The sequence below is a fragment of the Halyomorpha halys genome, unplaced genomic scaffold, assembly GCF_000696795.3.
Source record: "Halyomorpha halys isolate HHAL.00 unplaced genomic scaffold, Hhal_1.1 Scaffold64.1, whole genome shotgun sequence".
NCBI classification, from domain to species: Eukaryota; Metazoa; Arthropoda; class Insecta; order Hemiptera; family Pentatomidae; genus Halyomorpha; species Halyomorpha halys.
This window is the reverse complement of record NW_027116348.1, coordinates 1,900,037-1,921,804: the sequence shown is the minus strand read 5'-3', so window position 1 is coordinate 1,921,804 and position 21,768 is coordinate 1,900,037. Positions and strand designations below refer to the sequence as shown.

The following is a 21,768-nucleotide window of genomic DNA, read 5'->3' as shown; positions in this document are numbered from 1 at the left end:
ACAAAAAAGTTCATTAATAGTTGTTTTAGTATTCCATCCCGATTCTTCGTCTGTTTGGGTTAACTTCAATTTTTTTAACTCTATTGCAGGAACAGTTTGTCGTAAAACCTGTACCGTGTAAACGCACATTATAATACAGGAGCCAGATACATAAAATTCATCAGCACAGAAATACATTCCTTGCGATTTTAAAACTCTTACTAATTAGGTAATTAATTTAATAAAGTGACGAATTAGGTCTTCTTTTATTTCGTCTATAACTCCTAAACGGTGCATCCTAGCAAAATAGTTATAGTATAAGAAATTAAACAGCAATAAATTCTACGTCGAATGAGTACCACATATTAATTCGATAATAAAATATCGGTTACGTTAGTTAATAAAATATTGTAAACTCTAAACCGTCTAAGCAGCCCCACTAAAACCCCAGGTAGCGACGGTTCTATATCACTTTCGAAATATTTGCTTAAAACGGGAAGAGTATATTTAAAATGGTTAAATCGAGCAATATTTAAAAATACATTATAATCTAAACTTGACATGGAATCGCATTTCTGGCGGACGTAAAACTGCTACTAATTAGGTAATCAATTTAGTAAAGGAAGGAATCAAAAATATTTGTTCGAATAGGTATTTTTTCGCCTAAAAGTTCTACATGGTGGATTTTAGTGTAAACAATGCAATTAATTTTAAATAAATCGAAATTAATTTATGAGTCGAATGAATATCATAAAGTAAAATTTGGTCATGTGGTATGGTCATAACCCACCTGTTCTAGTTGTATATTGACTTAAAAAAACTAGCTATTGGAATAAAGAACAACTTAAACTTTTTTATACAATTAAATTCATTTAATACAATAAACAATCCTTTGTACTTATTTTATATAAAACAACAAAACGAATAAATTGATTGGTAAATAATACCTATTAAATACATACAGAGAAAAGGTGACATACGATAATATAAACAATTTTAAAAAATTTATATATATTTATTTTTTTCTGTTGGCTCCTTAGGCGCATTGGCAAGAACCTGAACATGTGTCTAATATTTTTCGACATAGTATGACTAAAAAGGGTTTTATTGAAAGGGGTGAATCCACATGTGTAGCCTCCCTTTGTAAATTACTGATGAGTAACAAAAATAAAACTCTCTCTTGCAACAAACAAGGAATATACATTACCAACACAATAACTTCTTTCCGAAAACACAAGGGCTAGAGGTGATAAAAAGAAAGTGGACTTATTTGTCATTCATGTTACAGACGAATTTCATCCCCATGAGAACTTGTTTGATAAAAAGTACTGCTCAAAGAAACAAAAAATTCTCAGTTCTCCTCTTTCTTCATATGCATCACCCATAACTCACATCTTCATACGAAATATTTTGTATAAACACAAACGAACGGAATATTTCGATCTAAACACACCTAAAGCTATACATATTCTTGCAAAGAATGGCTGAATCTTACATCATTTCGAAATTCCACTCTTGAACTTTCATTTCTCTAGAGCAGTGGTCCCCAGCCAAGGTTCCACGAAATTATTTAGGAATGGTGCATTCTATGTCAGCTTAACGTCTTTAATTTACCTTTATTTGAATTACCTCAGATTTTCTTCAATGTCGTACAGGTATTGTGTAGGTATCCTAGCTTTTCTTGAAATAAAAAAAAGGGTTCCACTTTTTTTTACTTTTACCAAAAAAAAAATTGGGAACCACTGCTATAAAGTATGCTATCAATAATAAAGATGATCCCAAAACTAAACAAACTATCAAACCAACTTATTTCTTGCAGGCCTTTAACCATTATTTTTCAAAATATTTAAAGCTTATCTGTCTTTCCTTGTTAGCAAACTATCTCAGCATCAAGAAGGCATTAGACCTGCACATCCTACAGTACAATGATGAAGAGAGTCACTGGTACCATTACCATGATATAAAAAAAAAGAAGGAATCTTGAGAATAGCTTGTTAGTTGTTGGCCAAAATGATAAACATTCCTATTAATGCCAAATCGGCACGGGGTATCATTTTAGGTCCAATTCTGTAAGCCCCCTATAATTTCGATAATCCATAAACATCAGATAAACAAATAAACTCGCAAACTACGCAATATTTGTTATGGATACTAACCCAATCTCAAAGCTTCCCGCAACATACAGATGTCCATTTCCAAGACTTCCCTAAAAACTTTGGATGCAAAAAATTCAGAGGGCCCAGTTAACAGAAAAATAAATAACTCAACAATTAATTATCATTTATTACAATATATAGTTTATTTATTAAAAGGGCATTTAGAATGCTCCTGATAATACATTCCTTGCAGTACAGTACATACTTCAGACAAATAATTTATAAATTAAAAGAAAATATGCAAAAAAAAAAAAATAACAATATACTCAAAATAAATATCTCTGTTCATAATAAGTATTTAACAATATCAACTTTGTAATGTATAAAACATATACCTCCTGATTAACAGGATAACATAAATACATTTCAATTCTGAAATATCATTACGAATTTTAATTCGTTAATTTCATAAAGTTAAAACTCATTTTGAAGACTATACAATATCTAAATTAATTGATTTTTTTCACTTTTTTTTGCCTTATTTTTATTTTTTGATAGATGAAACTAATAAAATGATAGTATGATAAGAAATAAAGGTAACTAACTAGAAATAGAGATTAAAAAATATAATAAAAAATCTGTAGCATTACATTGTGGGATCTATGGACAATAATCATGAGAATTTCGATGACATTAAAAGCAAGGGATCAGAAATTCAGGAAAACTATTGCTTAAATGGTAGTTACACCACTCCTATTCTGATAGCACATGCCCAGTGCTTTGGAGCACTTCCAATATATATTAATATAATAAAATTATACGTCATTATTAATAGCAAAATCATATCTCTTAATGGTAACCTTGTGGAGTAGGAAAACAAAAAAAACTAAAATTTAAAAATGTGTCTTGCTACAAGACAGAAAAGATATGTTTAGAAGATTTTATCTTAAAATGCTAACTAACATTATAAACATATTAGAAATAAATTTACTGATCAGAAGAATCATGAATATTTTTTCAATATATTTAATATATATTTAATATAAAACTATCAATTTATTTTTTTATATATGGAGAAAAACCCTGAGGAAAGTAGAATTGAACAAGTTACAAATGAATATGAAAATTATATGAGTTATTTAAACTGATGTTATATTATAATGATTTTATTGTGTTGATTGAAATTCTAAAATGTTTAAACTGTAAGTATTTGTTACAGTAAGATTCAAAAAAATGTTGACCGATTCTTCTGATCTTACATGTTTTATTATGAAGCACTTCCATGTTTGATTCTATTTTTTTCCCATTTTAAATATTATTTATATAAATAGTTACAAAACAAATTTATATTATACTATTATTTTATCCATAATAAGTGATAGTGATTACTACGTAACAGCAATATCTTACAATAAGGTAATAGATATTTTTAATGCTTTTTAAATCGTGCAGTACATGAAAATGTAGTTCAACCAGCTCTGTATGTTTTCACGATTTAATATATGTCAATTTTGTCAGTATATGCAAAGCACTTAAAATTCTCTACAAATATAATATGAAAAACTGAGACTAATTTCTATCTATATGTGACAAACAAGAAAAGAGTGTAAATTTTTCAATAAAATCAGACATAATTAACTTAAACATATTGATAATGATACTGCATATAATATGATAATGATAACAATACGGAATATATTGATGAATTATTATAAAATAAGAATATAAAAACTTTGATATGATAGTTTTAATGGTATACAAATTAAATTTCCAGTGAGTGACAACTATGTGCTTATAAATTCATTGAACTAATAATCCTCACATCAAAATTTTAAAACCATTAACTCAGAAAATCAAATTTAGTTTATTTCCCAAGGTTAAAATAATTGCTAATGCTAGTGAATAAATAAAAGACTAGAAAACCATGAAAGCAATGATGATGGAGACTGATACAAATCCTGCAATCTATAAGCTATAATGCATGATTGCGAATGACCTTTACAAAACTTATTATTGTGCATATGCAAACAGTACTTTCTAATGAACAAACCCATTTTTTAGTAATTAAAAACTCATTGAAAACTTAGATTACTTATTTAAAGTGCTATTTTAATGCAAAATTAGAAGATACAATTAATGCAATACAATTTATACAAAATCAAAATTTAAATAAATAAACTTTCAAAATAAAGTCTCAAACAGCAGATAAAAATGTTCACATATTAAACACTCAGCACCATAATTTAATTAATTCATAAATGCAAACTCATATCTCCTTTAACAGCTTTGTTCCATTACCAAAGAAACATGATGATATATCGAAAAATGATATATCGAAGGATTAATAAATTTTCGATAAAAACCTTAAACATTAATGAAACATGTAAATAAAACAAAATATACATATATATAATATATAAAAAGTTAACAAAGCCCATTTCATAAATTTAACATTTAACTTAAAAAAAAAAATAACAAAAAAATAGGGTTGTAAAGATTAACCAACAGAATCTCTACTTGATTCTTAACAAAATATTTGTTGATAATAGATCATTGAATTTGTTCGTTCTAATAACTCTTAAAGATGTATCAATTGTTCGTAACAATTATAAATAAAAAATCATTAGCCAATGTCAATGCTTAAGAAAACTAAAATGTCTAATTTTGGTCATGCGGATGTATATATTACCACCACTAATCTATCAAGTAGTAGCTGCAACAGAGCAATTTAATGAAAATCTTACACTCGTAGAATACTGTTCAAATCAAAATAAAATGTTCTAAGAATTCCTTTAAATCAATAGCAAATGGCAACTACTATGATTTAAAAATTTATAAAGAGTAAACCTTCACCTTTTGCTGATATAGGTAATAAATTAGCAAGAAACAAGAATAAAACAAACAAATGAACAAGTAAACTCTTCAGTCTACAGTCCAAAATATAACATGTTTGACATGTTCAGCAATTAATAGATGAAAAAAAAATTATAGTTTATACCAAAACTGATCTCAAAATGTTATCTGAAAAAAAAATAACAAAAAAGCTATACCATATGTAACTTGGTCTAAAAAAATTTAAATTTATATTTATAGAAAAAACAGCAAAATTACAGTATTGAAAAAATTTAAATAAATTATGAAAGTCATATATGAAGTGATAAAATCTTTTTAAAAAATTCTGCCCACCTTAAATGTTATTAATACCAAACTAACTGACAAAAAGTTTGAACTCTTTAACAGTGAGCTATGAAACCATCAGTAAAATTATGATTAGAAAATGAAAGTTAATTATAAAGCAAAAAAATTAGATATAAAAATAAAAGGATCTTAGAACATTTTACATTATGAGCGACAATACAAACTTAGATTAGTTCTATTATGGCACACGGGAGTGGCTAGCAGGACTCGAACATAGCTCTATCCCGCTTGCCAAGTGGGGATCAGGAACCAGCTAAGGCAGGGATTAGTTTAGTATAAATATCCAACCCTGTTAGGAATGTGGACTCGCTCAAAAATTCGTCATGGTCATGTAGGAGCACAGGAGTCTTGTTCATTGGAGAGAACCCAAAAGCTGGTATTCCCAACTGTGGAAAAAAAAAAAAAATCCAGAAAAGATTGAGAGATGACCGTTTATTAATAGAGCTAAATATTTCAATAATATTAAAAAAATAACCAGACAACAATTAAAACAGAACACTGTAAAAGACTAATTACTTAAGAACCTTTGATATGAAATTGACAATTACATTGTTCCACTATCCTTATTCAAAATAGATGAACTACATAGGTTTACTTTATTAACATAAAAAATTGGGTAAATGAATCAACATTAATTGCTAGTAACAATTTATGCTAAAATTAACTATAATTGTTTTATAATAAATGAAATGGATTAAGTTTAAAATTTCTACTATGATAACAATCTATCTATACTTTTGACTAATTATCCGATACTACAGTCTGGTTTTAGGCAGTGGTAACTGTTCAATTCATAAACAAATCATTTATTTCAGTACAGCAAAAATTAGAGAAAAAAAAGTATACAATAGTGTAGTCCATCAGCTTAATATTAATTTCAAAAAGGTTTACAATACTGTTGACAATTGATATAGAATGATCTAGTGGATTTAGGTTTTGACGGGAGTCATTATACAGATGTGTGTAAACAGGGATTGGTGATAGCATCAACACTTTGGGTTTTTAAGCCTTTTATTATTAAAATTAAGATTATATATGTAAAAAAAAAAATACTTGAAAGAAAATAAGTGACTTACATCTCTGACAAAGCGGCTGTCTGTACCTCCAGGAAATATAGCTTCTTTTAGTTTCAAACCACTGGAAAGATAAAAGAAAACCACAAAAGATTAACATCTTCAAACAATATTCAAAATTCTATTAACTGTAATAAGTTGTGAGTATCAATAACTAAAATCATTTAAACTTAAATAACAAGATGAATATTAACATAAATTAAAATTTTGTACTTCTAACAAATCATTATTTAAATTTCAGAGATTAATTATTGAATCTTCATGGATAATAATTATTGCTTTAAAAGAAAGAGTATGAGAATTATATACTGATTACATAAAAATATTTGAATGCACTTTTGACAGAATTTGGCACCAGAGTTTGATTTACTTACTCCGTAAATTCCTACCTCCTACATCCTTTCTCACTGATAGATTATTTAAAGTAAACTACAATGATTCCTATTCATCCCTCTACTCTCAGTCTGCTAGTGTTCCTCGAGGTAGTATCCTCGGTCCCATCCTCTACAGAGTAAAAACAGCTGACGTAAAACCAATGCTAACACTATCCTCACCACATATGTTGATGAGACATATGTGTTTGCAGCCAATAATAACCCGTTAATGGCATCCTAAACTCTTCAATCCCATTACATAGCCCTCAAAGAATGGTGTTGAAATTAGAGGATAAATATATATCTCAACAAATCACCTTTACCCTTTATCGTAAACCTACCAACTGCCCTATAGTATCCTTTAATAATGTTTCTCTTACCTTTGTAGATAAGATCCACTATCTTGGACTACATCTGGACAACTGACTAACTTGGAATCCTCCCACAAGACTGAAAAGACAGAAACAGCAGGCTGACTTCCTACTATTACAGCATTTACTAGACAAATGGTCTAAACTTCCAATCCCTTACAAAAGGCTGATCTACATGACTATAATAAGGACAATCTGGACACATGGAGCCTAGTCGTGGGGCTCAACAAAAATCTTCGGATTTCTCTCATATCCAATCCTTACAATACAAAATCGTATGTAAAATCCTCAATGCTCCTTACTTTGTCACAAATAAAATCCTCCATCAAGACCTTAATGTTATGTATCTAACCGATCTAGCCCAAACCAGATATCAATCCTTCCATTATAAACTCCCTAACCACCTAAACCCTCTAGTTTCTAACCTTACTTCCTCTTCCATTCCTGACAATCCTCGGAGGCGCTTGAAAAGAAGATGGCCTCGAGACCTCCTGATGCATAAAACTATAAGAGTGCTACCAATGGGTAGTTTCTCTATATGCCAGTATCACTCCATTATAAAATTCAATCAAATTTACTAGACATATTTTAATGTAAATACAGTTATAAACATCAATAAATAAAAGAATAAAAAAGAAAACAGAATGTACAAGAAATAGAAATTAAAGACCAGATTAACATTGAGACCCTTAGAGAAGATAACCGATTACACTTTAGAATTAAAGATTTCAAGTGGAAGCCTTTTCCACTAAACAGAATGAAAAATAAGAGTAATAATAATACTAATTAAATATTTCCAAATATTTGTTTGTCCAAAGCACATTATTCTGAATTACAGTGAATAAATACAATAAAGTTAAACTGTATCAATATTATAAATAAAATATTAAATGCTTACAGTCTGTCGCATTCTTTTTTGAAAGTAATCCAGTAAGGATTAGAAGAATCTAACTTAGTCAATGCTTTGGCATTCTGTTTTTGTTGATATTCAGGATACACTTCCTTCCCAGCCTTCGCACAAACTTCCTATGAAATAAATTTTATCAATATAAGTGATATTTCATGTCCATAGCAAAATAAAATTTAAAAAAATGTTAACTGTTACCATGAATAGTACAAAGAATATGAAAAATACAGAAAAAATGAATTAATATCAATAATAAAACAGAAATATTATAATTTTGATGACAAAAGAAAATGTGAACATTTTGTATGTAAAAAGTTATAATTTATTTCATAATTTAAAATTAAAAATTATTTACGATTTATAAACGATTCTTTTGAAATATAGGGTAATTAGATTTAATGCATTCTATGAATATATAACATTTATTTGATCAACTGTACATAATATATTTTGTAATTTTGAGTCATAAATTTGTAAGGCATAGAGATGAACAAATCCCTAAAATGTTAATAAACTATACCGACAGGTAAATGGGTGAGGAGTAGACGATGCGTAGGTGGGAGCATTGCATCAAGACTGATATGGAAATAGATTTGGACAGGCGTCATTGGTTAGACGTGTGGAGCCAGTAATTGATAGTATCGGCATCAAACCTGTTTGGCTAAGCCTTTATTATAAGTCATAAATTTAAATATTTGATAACTGCTAATTAAAGCAAAATTTTCTGAAGACACCAGAATAAAGCAGTCTGAATCAAACAAAAGCCGATTTCATTTATTTTTTAATGTAAAGATATAAAAAAGTGATAATAAAAAGAAACATAATTCAATTGTTAAAAGAATTTGGAAGATGTGGGAGTCTTGTCTAAAACCTCGAAATACGAACAAACATTTAGATTTTGATAAAAAAAAATTATTTTTTTTAAAAATGACGGAAATGTTTTATTGAATTGTGATAATTATCAAATGTTAAATTTAATAACTTTGCAAATATAAGTGAACTGGGAAATGGTGAATTAAGTTATGATTAATGATCATGATCAAGTAGAAATAATAATTATTGAAGTAAACTATTTCGAGACAGCTCAACTGAAATAGTGAAGTGGAATTTTTCAAAAAGGAAACCAACTCAACGGATTGAACTTCAATGGAATATCAACCAACAAGTATTTAAAGATAATAATAAAAAAAAAATATATATATATTTTGTACATTTTATATTTATATTAGATTTATGCTTTACTATTTAAAATTTAAGTTATTTTTATTATATAAAAAATTGCATTTCTTAAATAAATAAAATATGCTTTTCTCTATATTCCAAATATTCCTCGGATCAAATGGCAATAAAGCGAAAATTAAAAATGTTTAAAAGATTGAAATTTAATATTTAATAAGTATAAATTAATATAACTAGTATTCAGTTTAATTTTATTATATTTCTATGTGTGTTGTTTTAAAAATAATAAAAACTCATAGTCAGATGCCGACAGAAGTGAAACTTCTGGAAATGAAATAATGTATTAAAATTTTACTATATACATAGGGACGTGATGGCTGTGCGGGTTGGGGTGCAGGTCCCAGTGCGCTCGGATCAGAACGTTGTGGGTTCGATTCCCACCTGGAGCAGTTAAATATTCATTTTTCGGCGGTCCCGAAGAATGAATCTAGACACTCCCACCTTGGTTAGTACGTGGCGGCAACCTAGGTAGCCGTCAGAGGTAGGCAAAAAGGACCCACAGGCCCATTTGCCAGACTTTTTCCCCCACCAAATACAAATACTATATAGATAAAGAACATGCATTACTTTTTGTAGTCTGAAATATTAAGTTCCAGAATAAAAATTATAATAATTAGAATAGAACAGCCATTCCTACCAATTGAAACATCAATTCTAGCATGAAAATGTTTTAAATTGTAATAAGAAAGAATAAGTTAACAGGAGCACACTCAATCATGCATAGCACCGCTTAACCTATTAGGCACTGCCAGGATTGCTAGGATTGTCTCCTGTAACAATATTAAACTTTTCCTGCTGAAATTGAACCCCCCTACTGTCATTTCCATTTCATCTCATGTCACAAAATCAATTTACTCCCAGATAATTTTTTCTTGAGTTGTAGAATGTCGGTGAAGAAGTTTCAATAATAAAAAAAAAGGGAATTAGAATGATGAGCACAACCATCAGAGTTATATTTAGACCAGAAAGTTGAGCAATTAAATAAAATTTGTTTTTAAGAGTTAAACAACATTTATTGGTTGGTTATTAACATATTTTCGTTTAAAAATAAATAAATAAAGTCATAATTTAAAGCAAAATAGCTAGAGTAATTATTCAATCTTACCATGATCCACTTCTCGAAAGTTTCAAAATCAGTAGTGGGTGAGAGACGACAATCAAAGCCAACAATCAGTTCTGGTGGAACAACGTTGTTCTGGACGCCTCCCTTAACAATAAATAAAGTCAAAACCCTCCCACCACCCCAAAACCAAACCAATATCACTCTCAATGATATGGTTTCTTAACTAATTAAGTGACTGTTTCTTATTTATTATAATTTTATACAGGAATCACATTGTAATAATAAAACAAATGAATAGTAAGCATATCAAATACAAATAAATAAATAAATAAATAGAAAATAAAAATGTGTTACATACAAAAAAAATCTGAAAAAAAATTTCAATTTTTTTTTTAAACCTAATAAAACAAAACTAAATTGAATCAAATATTTAATAGTGTACATTTAATTTTTTATTTTTTCCTTTAATTTAAAAAGATAAAGAAAGGTTTTTACATACCTCTCACTAATGATAGACATGTAACATTACACACTGATTAAAAATGTACACGACATACATTAGAATAATGAACAAATAAAGTTATATTAAAACACTTCTTCAATACCCTGCCATCAAACAGCATTAAATATATACAAGCGATGCATACATTTAACACAAAGTTCCGAGGAAACGGTGTTATGTTTGTAAATTACTTCATAAAAATCGACGAAACTCCCTGCTAATTTTGCCATCATTAGTGATCTATATGATTCATTTCATTATTTATCAGTGCGACGTCATGGAACAAAAATAAATTTAACATTAATTAAAAGATGAAGAATAAAGTATGGCAAAATGGTAGAATTAATATAGATCAATAAACAAAAATGATCAAGCCATTCTTAATTTCATTCAATAAAACAAAGGAAAGAAAATAAAGAAAAGAATATTAATAAAAAAAAAAGGTTCAAGTTGGACTGTTATAACTTGGAATAAAAATGGTGATGCCAAATTTTTATATAAAACAAAACTATATTTTGTACACTAAACCTAACAAAAAAATTTTGGATTTCCAAAATATTTAGTAAAAAAAAAATTTTTTATCTGGAATTAGAAAACAAGTGCACTCATAACTTAGTAGCCATAAAATATAAAATTATATAATATATATAAACTTTTATTAGTCCCGGAATCAGAATCAAATTATAGACCTCATTTACAATAAATAAGTAAAATATTTTCAGAGTATAATGACAAACGTGAAATTGTTTGAAAATATAACTTTTTTTAATGCACTAATTAAAACACTACTTGGAGGAGCAGATAAAAGTTGCTGAAGTTTTAAAACCTATTATGTTGATTATTGATAATGAGCCTCAACCATTTTTGAATTGATATTTTTAATTTGATAGTACAGTACACGGAAAAAACCAATTTAAAAATATATATTGATGGTATTTAAAAGGGTAATAACAAGCGAATATTTAACTAAAACTCAAAGGCAGTTTTCATTAAAAAAAAAAAAATAAAGAAAATTTCAAAATCAAAGTATAATTACTTTTAATTTTAGGAATTTTAGAAATTTATCGTACTTACATCTTTAACTGTACCTAATAATTAAAGAAAATCATTTTTGTGTTTTCAAACATGTATACTTTCTTTATAACCTTGCTGATTACAACAATGTCTCAATATAATAATTTAATACTATCCTAAAATTAGTACTTAAAAAATAAAATTCCAGCACATTGGAAGACTATTGAAATTTTAATTTTATAGATAGTGTTAAAACTATGTCATTAAACAAGCCATTCAATAGCTCTCTTAAGAGCAACATAACAAATAATTACTTAGTTCACTTCATAGTTTATTAAATCGCAAGTTCCAATACAGGCATAGATTATTTTTCTTTTCTTCAAATTTAACTGCTCTTAGAGTAAGATATTTCAACCCAGCAAATATAATTTTAACTGGCTGAAATTTCATTGAGTTATTTTTTCCTGTTAAGTCAAGGGACTGAAAGGAGAATATAAATTGTACTGGAAAAACATTACAATAAGACTACGCTATATAATAGAACGGGATATGGTCCACAATAAGCTCTTCCATCTACTCTTACCCCATCACAAAAAGTTTTAAGGGACAAGTTCAGACCATACCAATTAAAAAAATATTGTGATTACTAATATTTAATTACAAATTAAGTCTATACAGTTTCAAATTATTAAAACATTGGAAAATAATTCCAACTAAGATTAATTATGCTGAATTGCTTTGATAACAGCCAACCTAGATGCTCAAAATCAGGAGGGAAAATAACATTCAACACGTAAAATGATCAACAAACTTTTCTTATGGTGGGCCATTAACAGGGAAGATACTTGCCGAGTTTTCCACTACAGCTCAGCACTGTAAGATATCAATAACTGTTTTTAAAACAATCTGTTATGCTCTTGTTCCAAAAATATACATTCTCCACCTTACCTTACTTAAGAAAAGAACGAGGTAAGTACTTAAATAAAGAGTACCCTTTCATTTTATATTTTTTAATTTAAAGTCTTCTGCGACTGAATGATCCGCAAAAATTTCTTATATTATAACAAGCCTAACAGCATTCAAAAAAAAAAAAAAAAAAAAAAAGAATGCTGGGGAATAATGAAGAAGCGAAAATTACATCAGATTGTCATATTCAAAAATAATTACATTGTGAAACTATGATGAGAAAAAAAAATTTAAAAATGACCTATATTTAACACCATTTTTATGAGTAAAAAATGTTAATCTACGTAATTTGAGTAAGAGGTTAACATTTCATAATTTATTCTAAGTAAATAAAATAATTATTGACACATAATATAGATAAAAATTATCATTATTTAATTTGATCCTGATTCCCCCTCATTGTTACTAACCCATTTTGCGTTCCTCAAATCATTAGACTTTTTTACCTCTTATTTTTTTTACCTTAACTCTGGTGAGATTAATAGTGGTAACATCTCCGATACTAAGATGAGGATTGGCTTCAAGCTTAGATTTTTCTTTTGCCCTGTAATCCATGAATGCATCAATAACGTAACGAACTTTTTCTCCAGCAGTTTCAGGCAGAAGCAATGAACCATGACCTGGTGTCCCCGGACAATGGATATGAACTTCTGTTAACAATGAAGGTGCTCAAATTATGAATTATTATACTGACAAATAGCTAATGAAAGATTCATACAAAGGAAAGAGTTATTATAGAATAGATATTTAGCCAACTAAAACAAAGATTTCCAATTCAAGGTAACCAAGTTAGGTCATCTTAAGAAGAAGTACCAAAACGAGAAAAAGTAAACTATTCTGTTCATTAAGCCAAGAAGAGTGTGAAGTAGAAGACGTAAGGAACAGAGGCATAATAAAACAATGGATTTAATAGACTTGTGTAATAATGTATATTAGTCATTAAATAGTACATATAATGCTGAAGAAAATAAACCTCTGGAGTTCTGCTGTTGACAATACTTGTCTCTTTCATTTCAAGCCTAAATTGTTTCTTTTTTAAATTATTCTAGCATGCCTACACAATTACTTTTTTCATTTGAAGTATAATCCTCTCGATGTACCATGTTTAGTATATAGTCATTTTGTGGCTCATTTTTAAAAAAAAAAAAATTGGATTGTGATTGGAATTAAAAAGTTCTAAGAATTATTTCTCCCAGTCCCACAGCTTGATTTTCCATATTCCAGTAATATTTTGGTCAATTTTTTTTTTTTTCCACATCTACCTCCATATTATGTTTTCTTAAGTAGATCTATTTTCGATTTTGATTGATTTATGATCGATTTTTAACATTGTGCTTTAAATTTGTACATAACATAAGTTAAAAATTTTATCAACAACAAGGAACTTGAATGGCGAACATCTTTTATTTTTTGTTATTACAAGAAAAGAAAACAGTTAAAAAAATTGTGATAACTTACGCCAAATTGATCTTTCTCCATAAAACAATAAATATGTTTCATCAACGCTAGCCATTCCTTCATCAAGAGCACAACCGATATTTAGATTATGAAAATCTTGCATTGTAACCCATTTTCCCATTCCATCTTCACCACCAATCTCTTCATCTAAATAAGTAAACAAAAAGAGGTGTTGATTAAACATAAAATAGATACAAAAGGATAAAGAAAATAATAAAATCTGCAAAATTACATTCAAAACTAGACCACCTTTAAAAAAGAAGTTATAGTTAGTAGTAAAAATATCTAAAATTCAGAACATAGATAAATAAGTGAAAAATTTCTCCCAAGTACATGAGTCAATATAGCTTCCCCATTATTTTTAAGTACATGAGTCAATATAGCTTCCCTATTATTTTTATCTTCTTTTTTAACACAAGTACATGAGTCAATATAGCTTTCCCATTATTTATATCTTCTTTTTTTAACACATCATCTTTTTAGAAAATTTATTTTTTTGGAAATTATCTTTTTTCCAATTCTTATGGTTAAGATAAAGTATTTGATGAAATTTGATAAGATTTTTACTAGACCATACTACACTAACCCCCAACTTTCCTTTAAATTTAGGATAGATTAGACGAGCTTTCTAAGAAATATATGTGCCAAGGAAAATATAGTTATGCATGTTTAAGTGAAACTGGTGGATGAAAACTGATAAAATTAATAAGAAATCAACCGGTACCAACTCACATAATCTCTCTCTTAAAAGTTTATTAAAATCAGATAAATGGTTCAATTGATTTTTCCCAGACAAAAATTTGAGAATAGACAGAAAGACGCAACCAAAATTGTTCCCTTGAAACATATGGATGTCACATATTTTAACCATAGATCTTTATCAGATGCCAATTTTTTGACTGCTTCCCATTGCCATCCCAACAGGTTTACTAATCTCATTACATCCCATTATATCCCAACAAAGTTAAATTAAACTAATTTTTAAATAAAGTAATGAACTCTACCTGGAACAAATGACATATGAATAGTCCGTCTCAGCCTGACTCCTTCTTCCTTCAGTCTGCGAATAGCCTCAATATATTGAATTCCAACACACTTCATATCTTGGGCACCACGGGCGTAGATGTTGCCATTAGCATCTTTCTCTGCTCCAAAAGGATCATGGGTCCATTTTTCCTTAGATAATATATAAGTTTTAATTTTAGAATAATAAAATCTTTAAGAATTAATATGAGAATTTAGTGTCTTATACACCTTTAAAAATTAATTACTTTCTTAAAAGTAGTGAATTAATGTTCCTTTTAATCATCATAACTTACTAAACATTATTAAAATAATTTTCAAACAATTCCATTATAATTAACACAAACATGAATAAAGGCTTAACTAATACGTTAAAAAAAAACTTTGCTTAAGCTTTTCAATAAGTAGTAATTTTAATTTCAATAATATTTAAATAAAAAAATAATAACTGTAATAATGAATCAAAATTAATAATAGTAATGATAGATATTAATTTTAGAATAATCACAAATAAATATATGGCTATTATAATTTACATATTAATTATACTAAATAATAAATTGTTTCAATGAAATAATGCAACAGCATTACTAAATGAAGCACAGAACTACTATATAGTAAAAAATATTATCAATTGTTGCCTGACAATGTTTTAACTGCTATTACCATAATTTCGTGAAACTAAGCTTCACAATAACAGTTTCCTTTAAAAACAATTTTGATAGAACTATGTCATACTACTTTTTTATTATAAGACTATGAGAACTTTATAGGTCTGTAATTCAAAAATGACTAGACATACTCCAGTATAATTTCACATTTTAAGATAACAATAGCAATAGGACATTAGGACCAAATTTCTAGAAAATCTGATGGTGTTTTGACCTTATTTATGAATTCACAAGGAATGATCAACCCATTATTGATTAATGGTGTATACAATGAATGGTTAAAATTTGACTTTTGAGATTTTAAAAGGTAAGAAATGAACTTATTAAGATTTCTGTGTAACTATTCCACCCAAAAACTCTTTATCAGCTTCAAATACATACATAAAGTAATTAATTTCGAAATTAAAGTCAGACCCATCTCCTTTACTTTCTTTGAGACTTGACAGACATTTTTTTTGTAATGCTTCCTGAAGTATTTTAATACCTGATTTTTTAAGGACAAATCTGAGATGGTAAGGTTCAAAACATTCTTTTTTTTTGTTAGAATGACCCTAATGTAGCATCTTTAAATTCTACATGAATTTAAACATTTAAGGACTATTCATAAAGTGTTAAGAATGAATTTGACAACAACCTGAAAGATTTATTCAAATAAAATAGTTGATCTTTTCAAGAATTAGGAGGATAAATTTACCCAAAAGTAAAACTGCACAATTATTGACTTCATATTTTTGAATGGCAGTTATCAATTAAATTATTGGACAGACTTCAAACAAGTTAATTAAATGATTAGAAAACGTTTTAGACACTAACCATCGACTTTCAAATCCATTTATTAAGATCATAAATTAAATATTGTCAACAATATATATCAGGTAGCTTAGAAGAGTAATGAGGTCAAAAATTAAAAATCATATTCACAAGAAAACAGTAACTCAATGAAAAAATTTCTGAAAATTCCAGGAAAAAAATTGTGATTTTGATTATCAGCTAAAGCATTTACCACCACTACCAGAATAGCTGACAGTCATTTTTGTACTGGATAAATCAGAAACAAGACGTGAAAACATTTTTACTTTGACTAAATTATTTTAATTTTTTTTTCTATCTTTGAAAACTTTTTATCAGCAAACTCAATCGAATTAGAAACAAACAAACCTTAATATTATTTTTTAAAAATTAAAATAGATTTAAGAACTTTAATAAAGAACCAGTAAAAATCTCACACTGGACTGTTGTTTTGATATGAAACCTATCTCAATAATAAATAAATCATTTACTGATAGAGGTGATTCTTTAAATAACATTAAAACATGGAAGACAGTCAGAAATTGATTCACTAAAAGTCTTTCCCAGACAAAATACAACAGTTGTCTGTCATAAAAAAATGTTGAGTATCAACCACGATTTGAAACTGGCGATAATAAACAATTTGAAAGAAAGTACTATCTTTAAACTAGGTACTTCATCCAAGTACCTTTCATTCCATTTGATATATAATAAAATAGAAAAAAAACAGTCTTTTTGTTTTGTTATTTTTATCAAACTGTATATTTTAAATTAAATTAATTGATCTAATTTTGTTCGTTATTATAATCTATTATTTTACTAGTTTTTAATTTAATGTAATTAAAAAAGAAAAAACCCTCACATTATAACTTAAAAATAATACAAATTAAGATATAAAATAAGGAAAATAAATAATTAAAGAATAATATTATGATAAATATAAAAACCTTTATCTAGTTCGATGTTTTCATTAAAAATTAATATGAAAATCAATAATATACCTCTGTCTGTAATCATCAAATCAAAGGAAAAATCAATAATATATCAGATCTGATTTTTTTTATAAAAAATAAATCTGAAAAGCAATTATTGAAAAACATAGCTAAAATAAACATATAAAATGTGATTAAGTGAATTTAATAATAACTATAATATAATAAAATAATATTAGCAACTGGCCTTATGAAGTTTTTTTGCCCTTGATTCAATATATACTATATAACTCTTTCTTAAGTAAAATGAAATAAATCTATAAAATACAATAGCTGCTCCCTTTTCATCCCATAAACAATGCCTAAGTACATGAACAAACAAACAATTATTCCTTTCTCATTTCAGGAATGCCATCTATTAATATATATATATATATTATTTTATTGGAGTTAAAATCTTGTTCCAGGAAGCAATTTGTTTTTTTTAAAACCCATATTTTATTTTATGATAAGTTATGAATAAAAAGGAACTAAATTTAATAATGAAATGAGATATCTTATAGAAGTATACCACAAACATAAGAGGACCATGACCATTAAACTTCAGCTTAATGAATAAATTACACAATACATTACAGGAAACTCATTATCCAATACAGCAACTCTAGCTGATGTAAAATGGTGTTGAAGGTCGGAAGAGTTTTGCTCAATAAACAGCAACCAATTCCAGTACGACAATAAACACAATGCCAACTCCATTATAGTTTATTGAGGGATCAAGCTTAAATTAATACAGAATTGTAACTTCTAGCAGGATTAAACCATGCCTTTAGGTTAAAAACGAGAAAATAGGGAAGGGAAAGACAGATTCACGATAATCAACAAACATACCATCCTCAAAACACATTAAAATGAACAGAAGTATTCTTAACACATACTATAGTTACTTCAGTTCAGGGTTCCCAGATTTAGTCACTAACATTACACATATAATATTCAGAAAAATGGGCATACTGCCTCAAATTTTCATGAAACTGAGCATACCACTACCTGAACTGATGATTTCAATATTAAAATTTCATCTTCAAACAAAAATATAAGAACAAGCTTATGAACAAAAGTTCAGAATTCATATAAGAGAATAGTAAATTAAAGCTCTAAAATTCAAAATCAAAAGTTTATCAATTTGACCGAACAGCAACAATTAGAAAATTGAAAACAAAGCAAAAATTCTGCAAACATGTAACCATCAATAATCAGAAACTTTGACACTGTGAAAAAAGGCATAAATAATTTTTAGTTGGTAGCAAATTGTGTTGATTTACAAAATAATAAATGCTTTGCAAACCCAAAGGTTTAATACCAATACTACTTGCCAATTCAATGCAGTTCAGGCAATTTGGCAATGTGTAGCCTTATGAATTCCCCGATTAACACATCCTTCAGTCCAAATATTTTATACAATACTTTGTTTTCAAAAACCATAAGGCACTGTTCCTCCCTTGATGTAAGAGGCCACCTTTCACATCTGTCTTGAACAGCAGGAAGGATAATAGTTTTGTAAATTCTAATTTTTAAGAATAGTAATTAAAAAAAAATGAAATCTGTACCGCTACAACCCATGAAAGGTTAGGGATTCCATACTTTGTAAGGAAGTACTGTTACTAGACCAACGGTTGTGCTAGGAGGTGATTTGGTCAGAATCACGCTCGACCGCCAAATTTTTACCCAATTAAGGGTACCAAATTTATGACCCAAGGAGGGCTTCAGAACCCACAGGGCTGACTCACTGCTACAATGTAACAGAAAATAATTTTCTGTCCAGCCGGATTCGAACCTAGGTCCTTAGAGTTAGTAGTATCATGCCTCACTACATTGCCACAAAGAATGGCAATAATAGTAGTTTTATTTTTATTTAGTTTATGATTGGTACATTCAAAAATAATTGAAGAAAAAAAATGTCTTTTTCCATTGAATGTATTAATAAGGTAAGTGTATCCATGACTTCTTTGTGCTTGCTCTCATACCACCTAAAGCGTCTTTGTACACCAGAAGTGGTACAGAGTGGAAACCCCTGCTTTATTTAATCATTTGTCACTCTCAGAACATATGTATCAATACTGATAACATGGTACAAAAAATCAGCCTACAAGTTAAGATGGACAGATATTATACATCAAAATTCAAATGTTTTATAATTATTAGAGGCTTCATATGGTATAAAATTAGGAAGCTCTAAAATAGCAATAGATCCTTATATTATGGAAGAGATTTAAGTAGTTTAACAGTATCATACTCCTAGTTTACTTATATAAGACAGTTCAAGCAATTAAAATATAAAAGAACATTTTGCTGCTTTGTATGATTTATTAGCGGCACAATTTTTAAAAAAATATTTCATTTTTTTTCAATTCTGGCCCTACTCCAAAAATAGTAAAAAAATACTGGATTTTCTTTCTCCATCATAGTAAGAGGAGAGTAGACTACCCCAAACTAAAAAGAAACCCCAGTCCATGGATACTTTCTTTTAAATACATCCAATGAAAAAAAAAAATATATATATCGAGAGAGAGAGAGAGAGAGATCTATATTTTAAGTTGTTTATGCTATTAACTAAGCAAATCAGTGATTAATTGAAACAAGAAGATCATGTGCGATTCAGCTGTCCATTGGCAGAAATCACATTACATTTTGACAATTAATAACTAGGTACAATTAATTTCACAATGCTGTTACGAAAGACACTAACTTCAACAAAACAGCATTATGACTGAATAAAAACAACAAAGACTTCAGGAATCGCTAGGGGACATGACACTCTTAATAAAAAAAATTATTTGATTATAAGCAGCTTATAGGCTTGCAACTTTAATTTAAATAAAAAAAAAAAAAAGTCCTATATTTTGGCAATTCTATTGTTTTTCTGACTTAAAATCGTTAATATTAACAAAAGATGATTTTAAAGATATAAAAACATATTCCAAAACAAATTTATTTAGTAAAGTATTTCCTTGTTTATAACTAACCAAACTCTGAAGGATTCAGATAAGTCACTATCATGACTGCTAATGAATGTTGAATGTTTAAATTGCAAGATAAAGAATTTGAAATAATTGTATTAATTGGGTTTAATATATATATATATTAAATACAAAGAGCAGAATTCAGTTGACAGCAAATACCAGTTAATAAATATACATTAATTGATGATAAGAAATTACAAATGATAACACAAACTATCACAAAACCATATCAAATTTCGAAGCCTTCCTTACTAATACTGCAATAAGATAAACAAATTTACTTACTGGGAAAACAGGAACCACATCCATGTGTGAGTTGAGTAATATTGAAGGGAGTTTCGGTTCGGTTCCTTCCCATGTTATTATCACCACTGGTTTCTTAGGTGTTGGAAAACAAAGTGTCACCGGTAGGCCCAAACTAGCGGCCTGTTTTTTGAGGAACTGAACGCAAGCATCTATAAATAAAATATAAATGGAAAACCAAATGAAATTAAGATAATAAGTTCACGTATGTATGTCCCACCAGAAAATGTCAACTGTTACTTTGAAAGCTAAACTTCATGAATTCCAACAAATTTAAGCCATTTGTTGATTTCTGCTAGACTGAAACCCAAAACCAGGATATTAAGTAATGGTTATCATACACTGACATTATATATAAGAAAGAAACAAGAGGATAATGTGAAAGACATGAAAGTTGTGCATACAAAATTTGTCATCAAAAGATTTAATTATTTTTTAGCAACGTAACAATCAATATGTGCGATGATTAAGAAATAAAAGAAAGAAGAAATCAATGTACAATGTCAATTACTTATGGGATAAAGTAAATATACCGGACGATTTTTAAGAGCGATAGATGTCAAAAATAAGACTTACCATAATTCACGTTTGGCTGAACGGACGGAATCCTAAGATATTCCCTAAAGTTTTTTACTGCTACATGCTCTGTCATGATACCACTAATTAACCTCTAAGAGGAAATAATTTAACCAATACCTTAAGAATAACTACAACTTTAACGAGAAGGTCGCCATTTATAAACACCGCAGTGTTGCCACATTATAACCCCTCCCCACTTCTGCCCTGA

At 28.2% G+C, this 21,768-nt stretch overlaps 1 protein-coding gene across 1 annotated transcript; it reads right to left on the bottom strand.

Moving 5' to 3' along the window:
* Window positions 1-2,242: 2,242 nt before the first annotated feature.
* LOC106692629 (aminoacylase-1) lies at window positions 2,243-21,727 on the bottom strand. The gene is made up of 9 exons (XM_014438681.3): window positions 21,558-21,727; window positions 20,964-21,133; window positions 15,245-15,416; window positions 14,241-14,387; window positions 13,245-13,432; window positions 10,343-10,444; window positions 7,990-8,117; window positions 6,350-6,410; window positions 2,243-5,659 (listed from the first exon to the last, which is right to left on the bottom strand). Exons 1-9 carry the CDS (start codon window positions 21,631-21,633, stop codon window positions 5,516-5,518), a joined length of 1,188 nt encoding a protein of 395 aa, XP_014294167.1. The 5' UTR covers window positions 21,634-21,727; the 3' UTR covers window positions 2,243-5,515.
* Window positions 21,728-21,768: the final 41 nt, after the last annotated feature.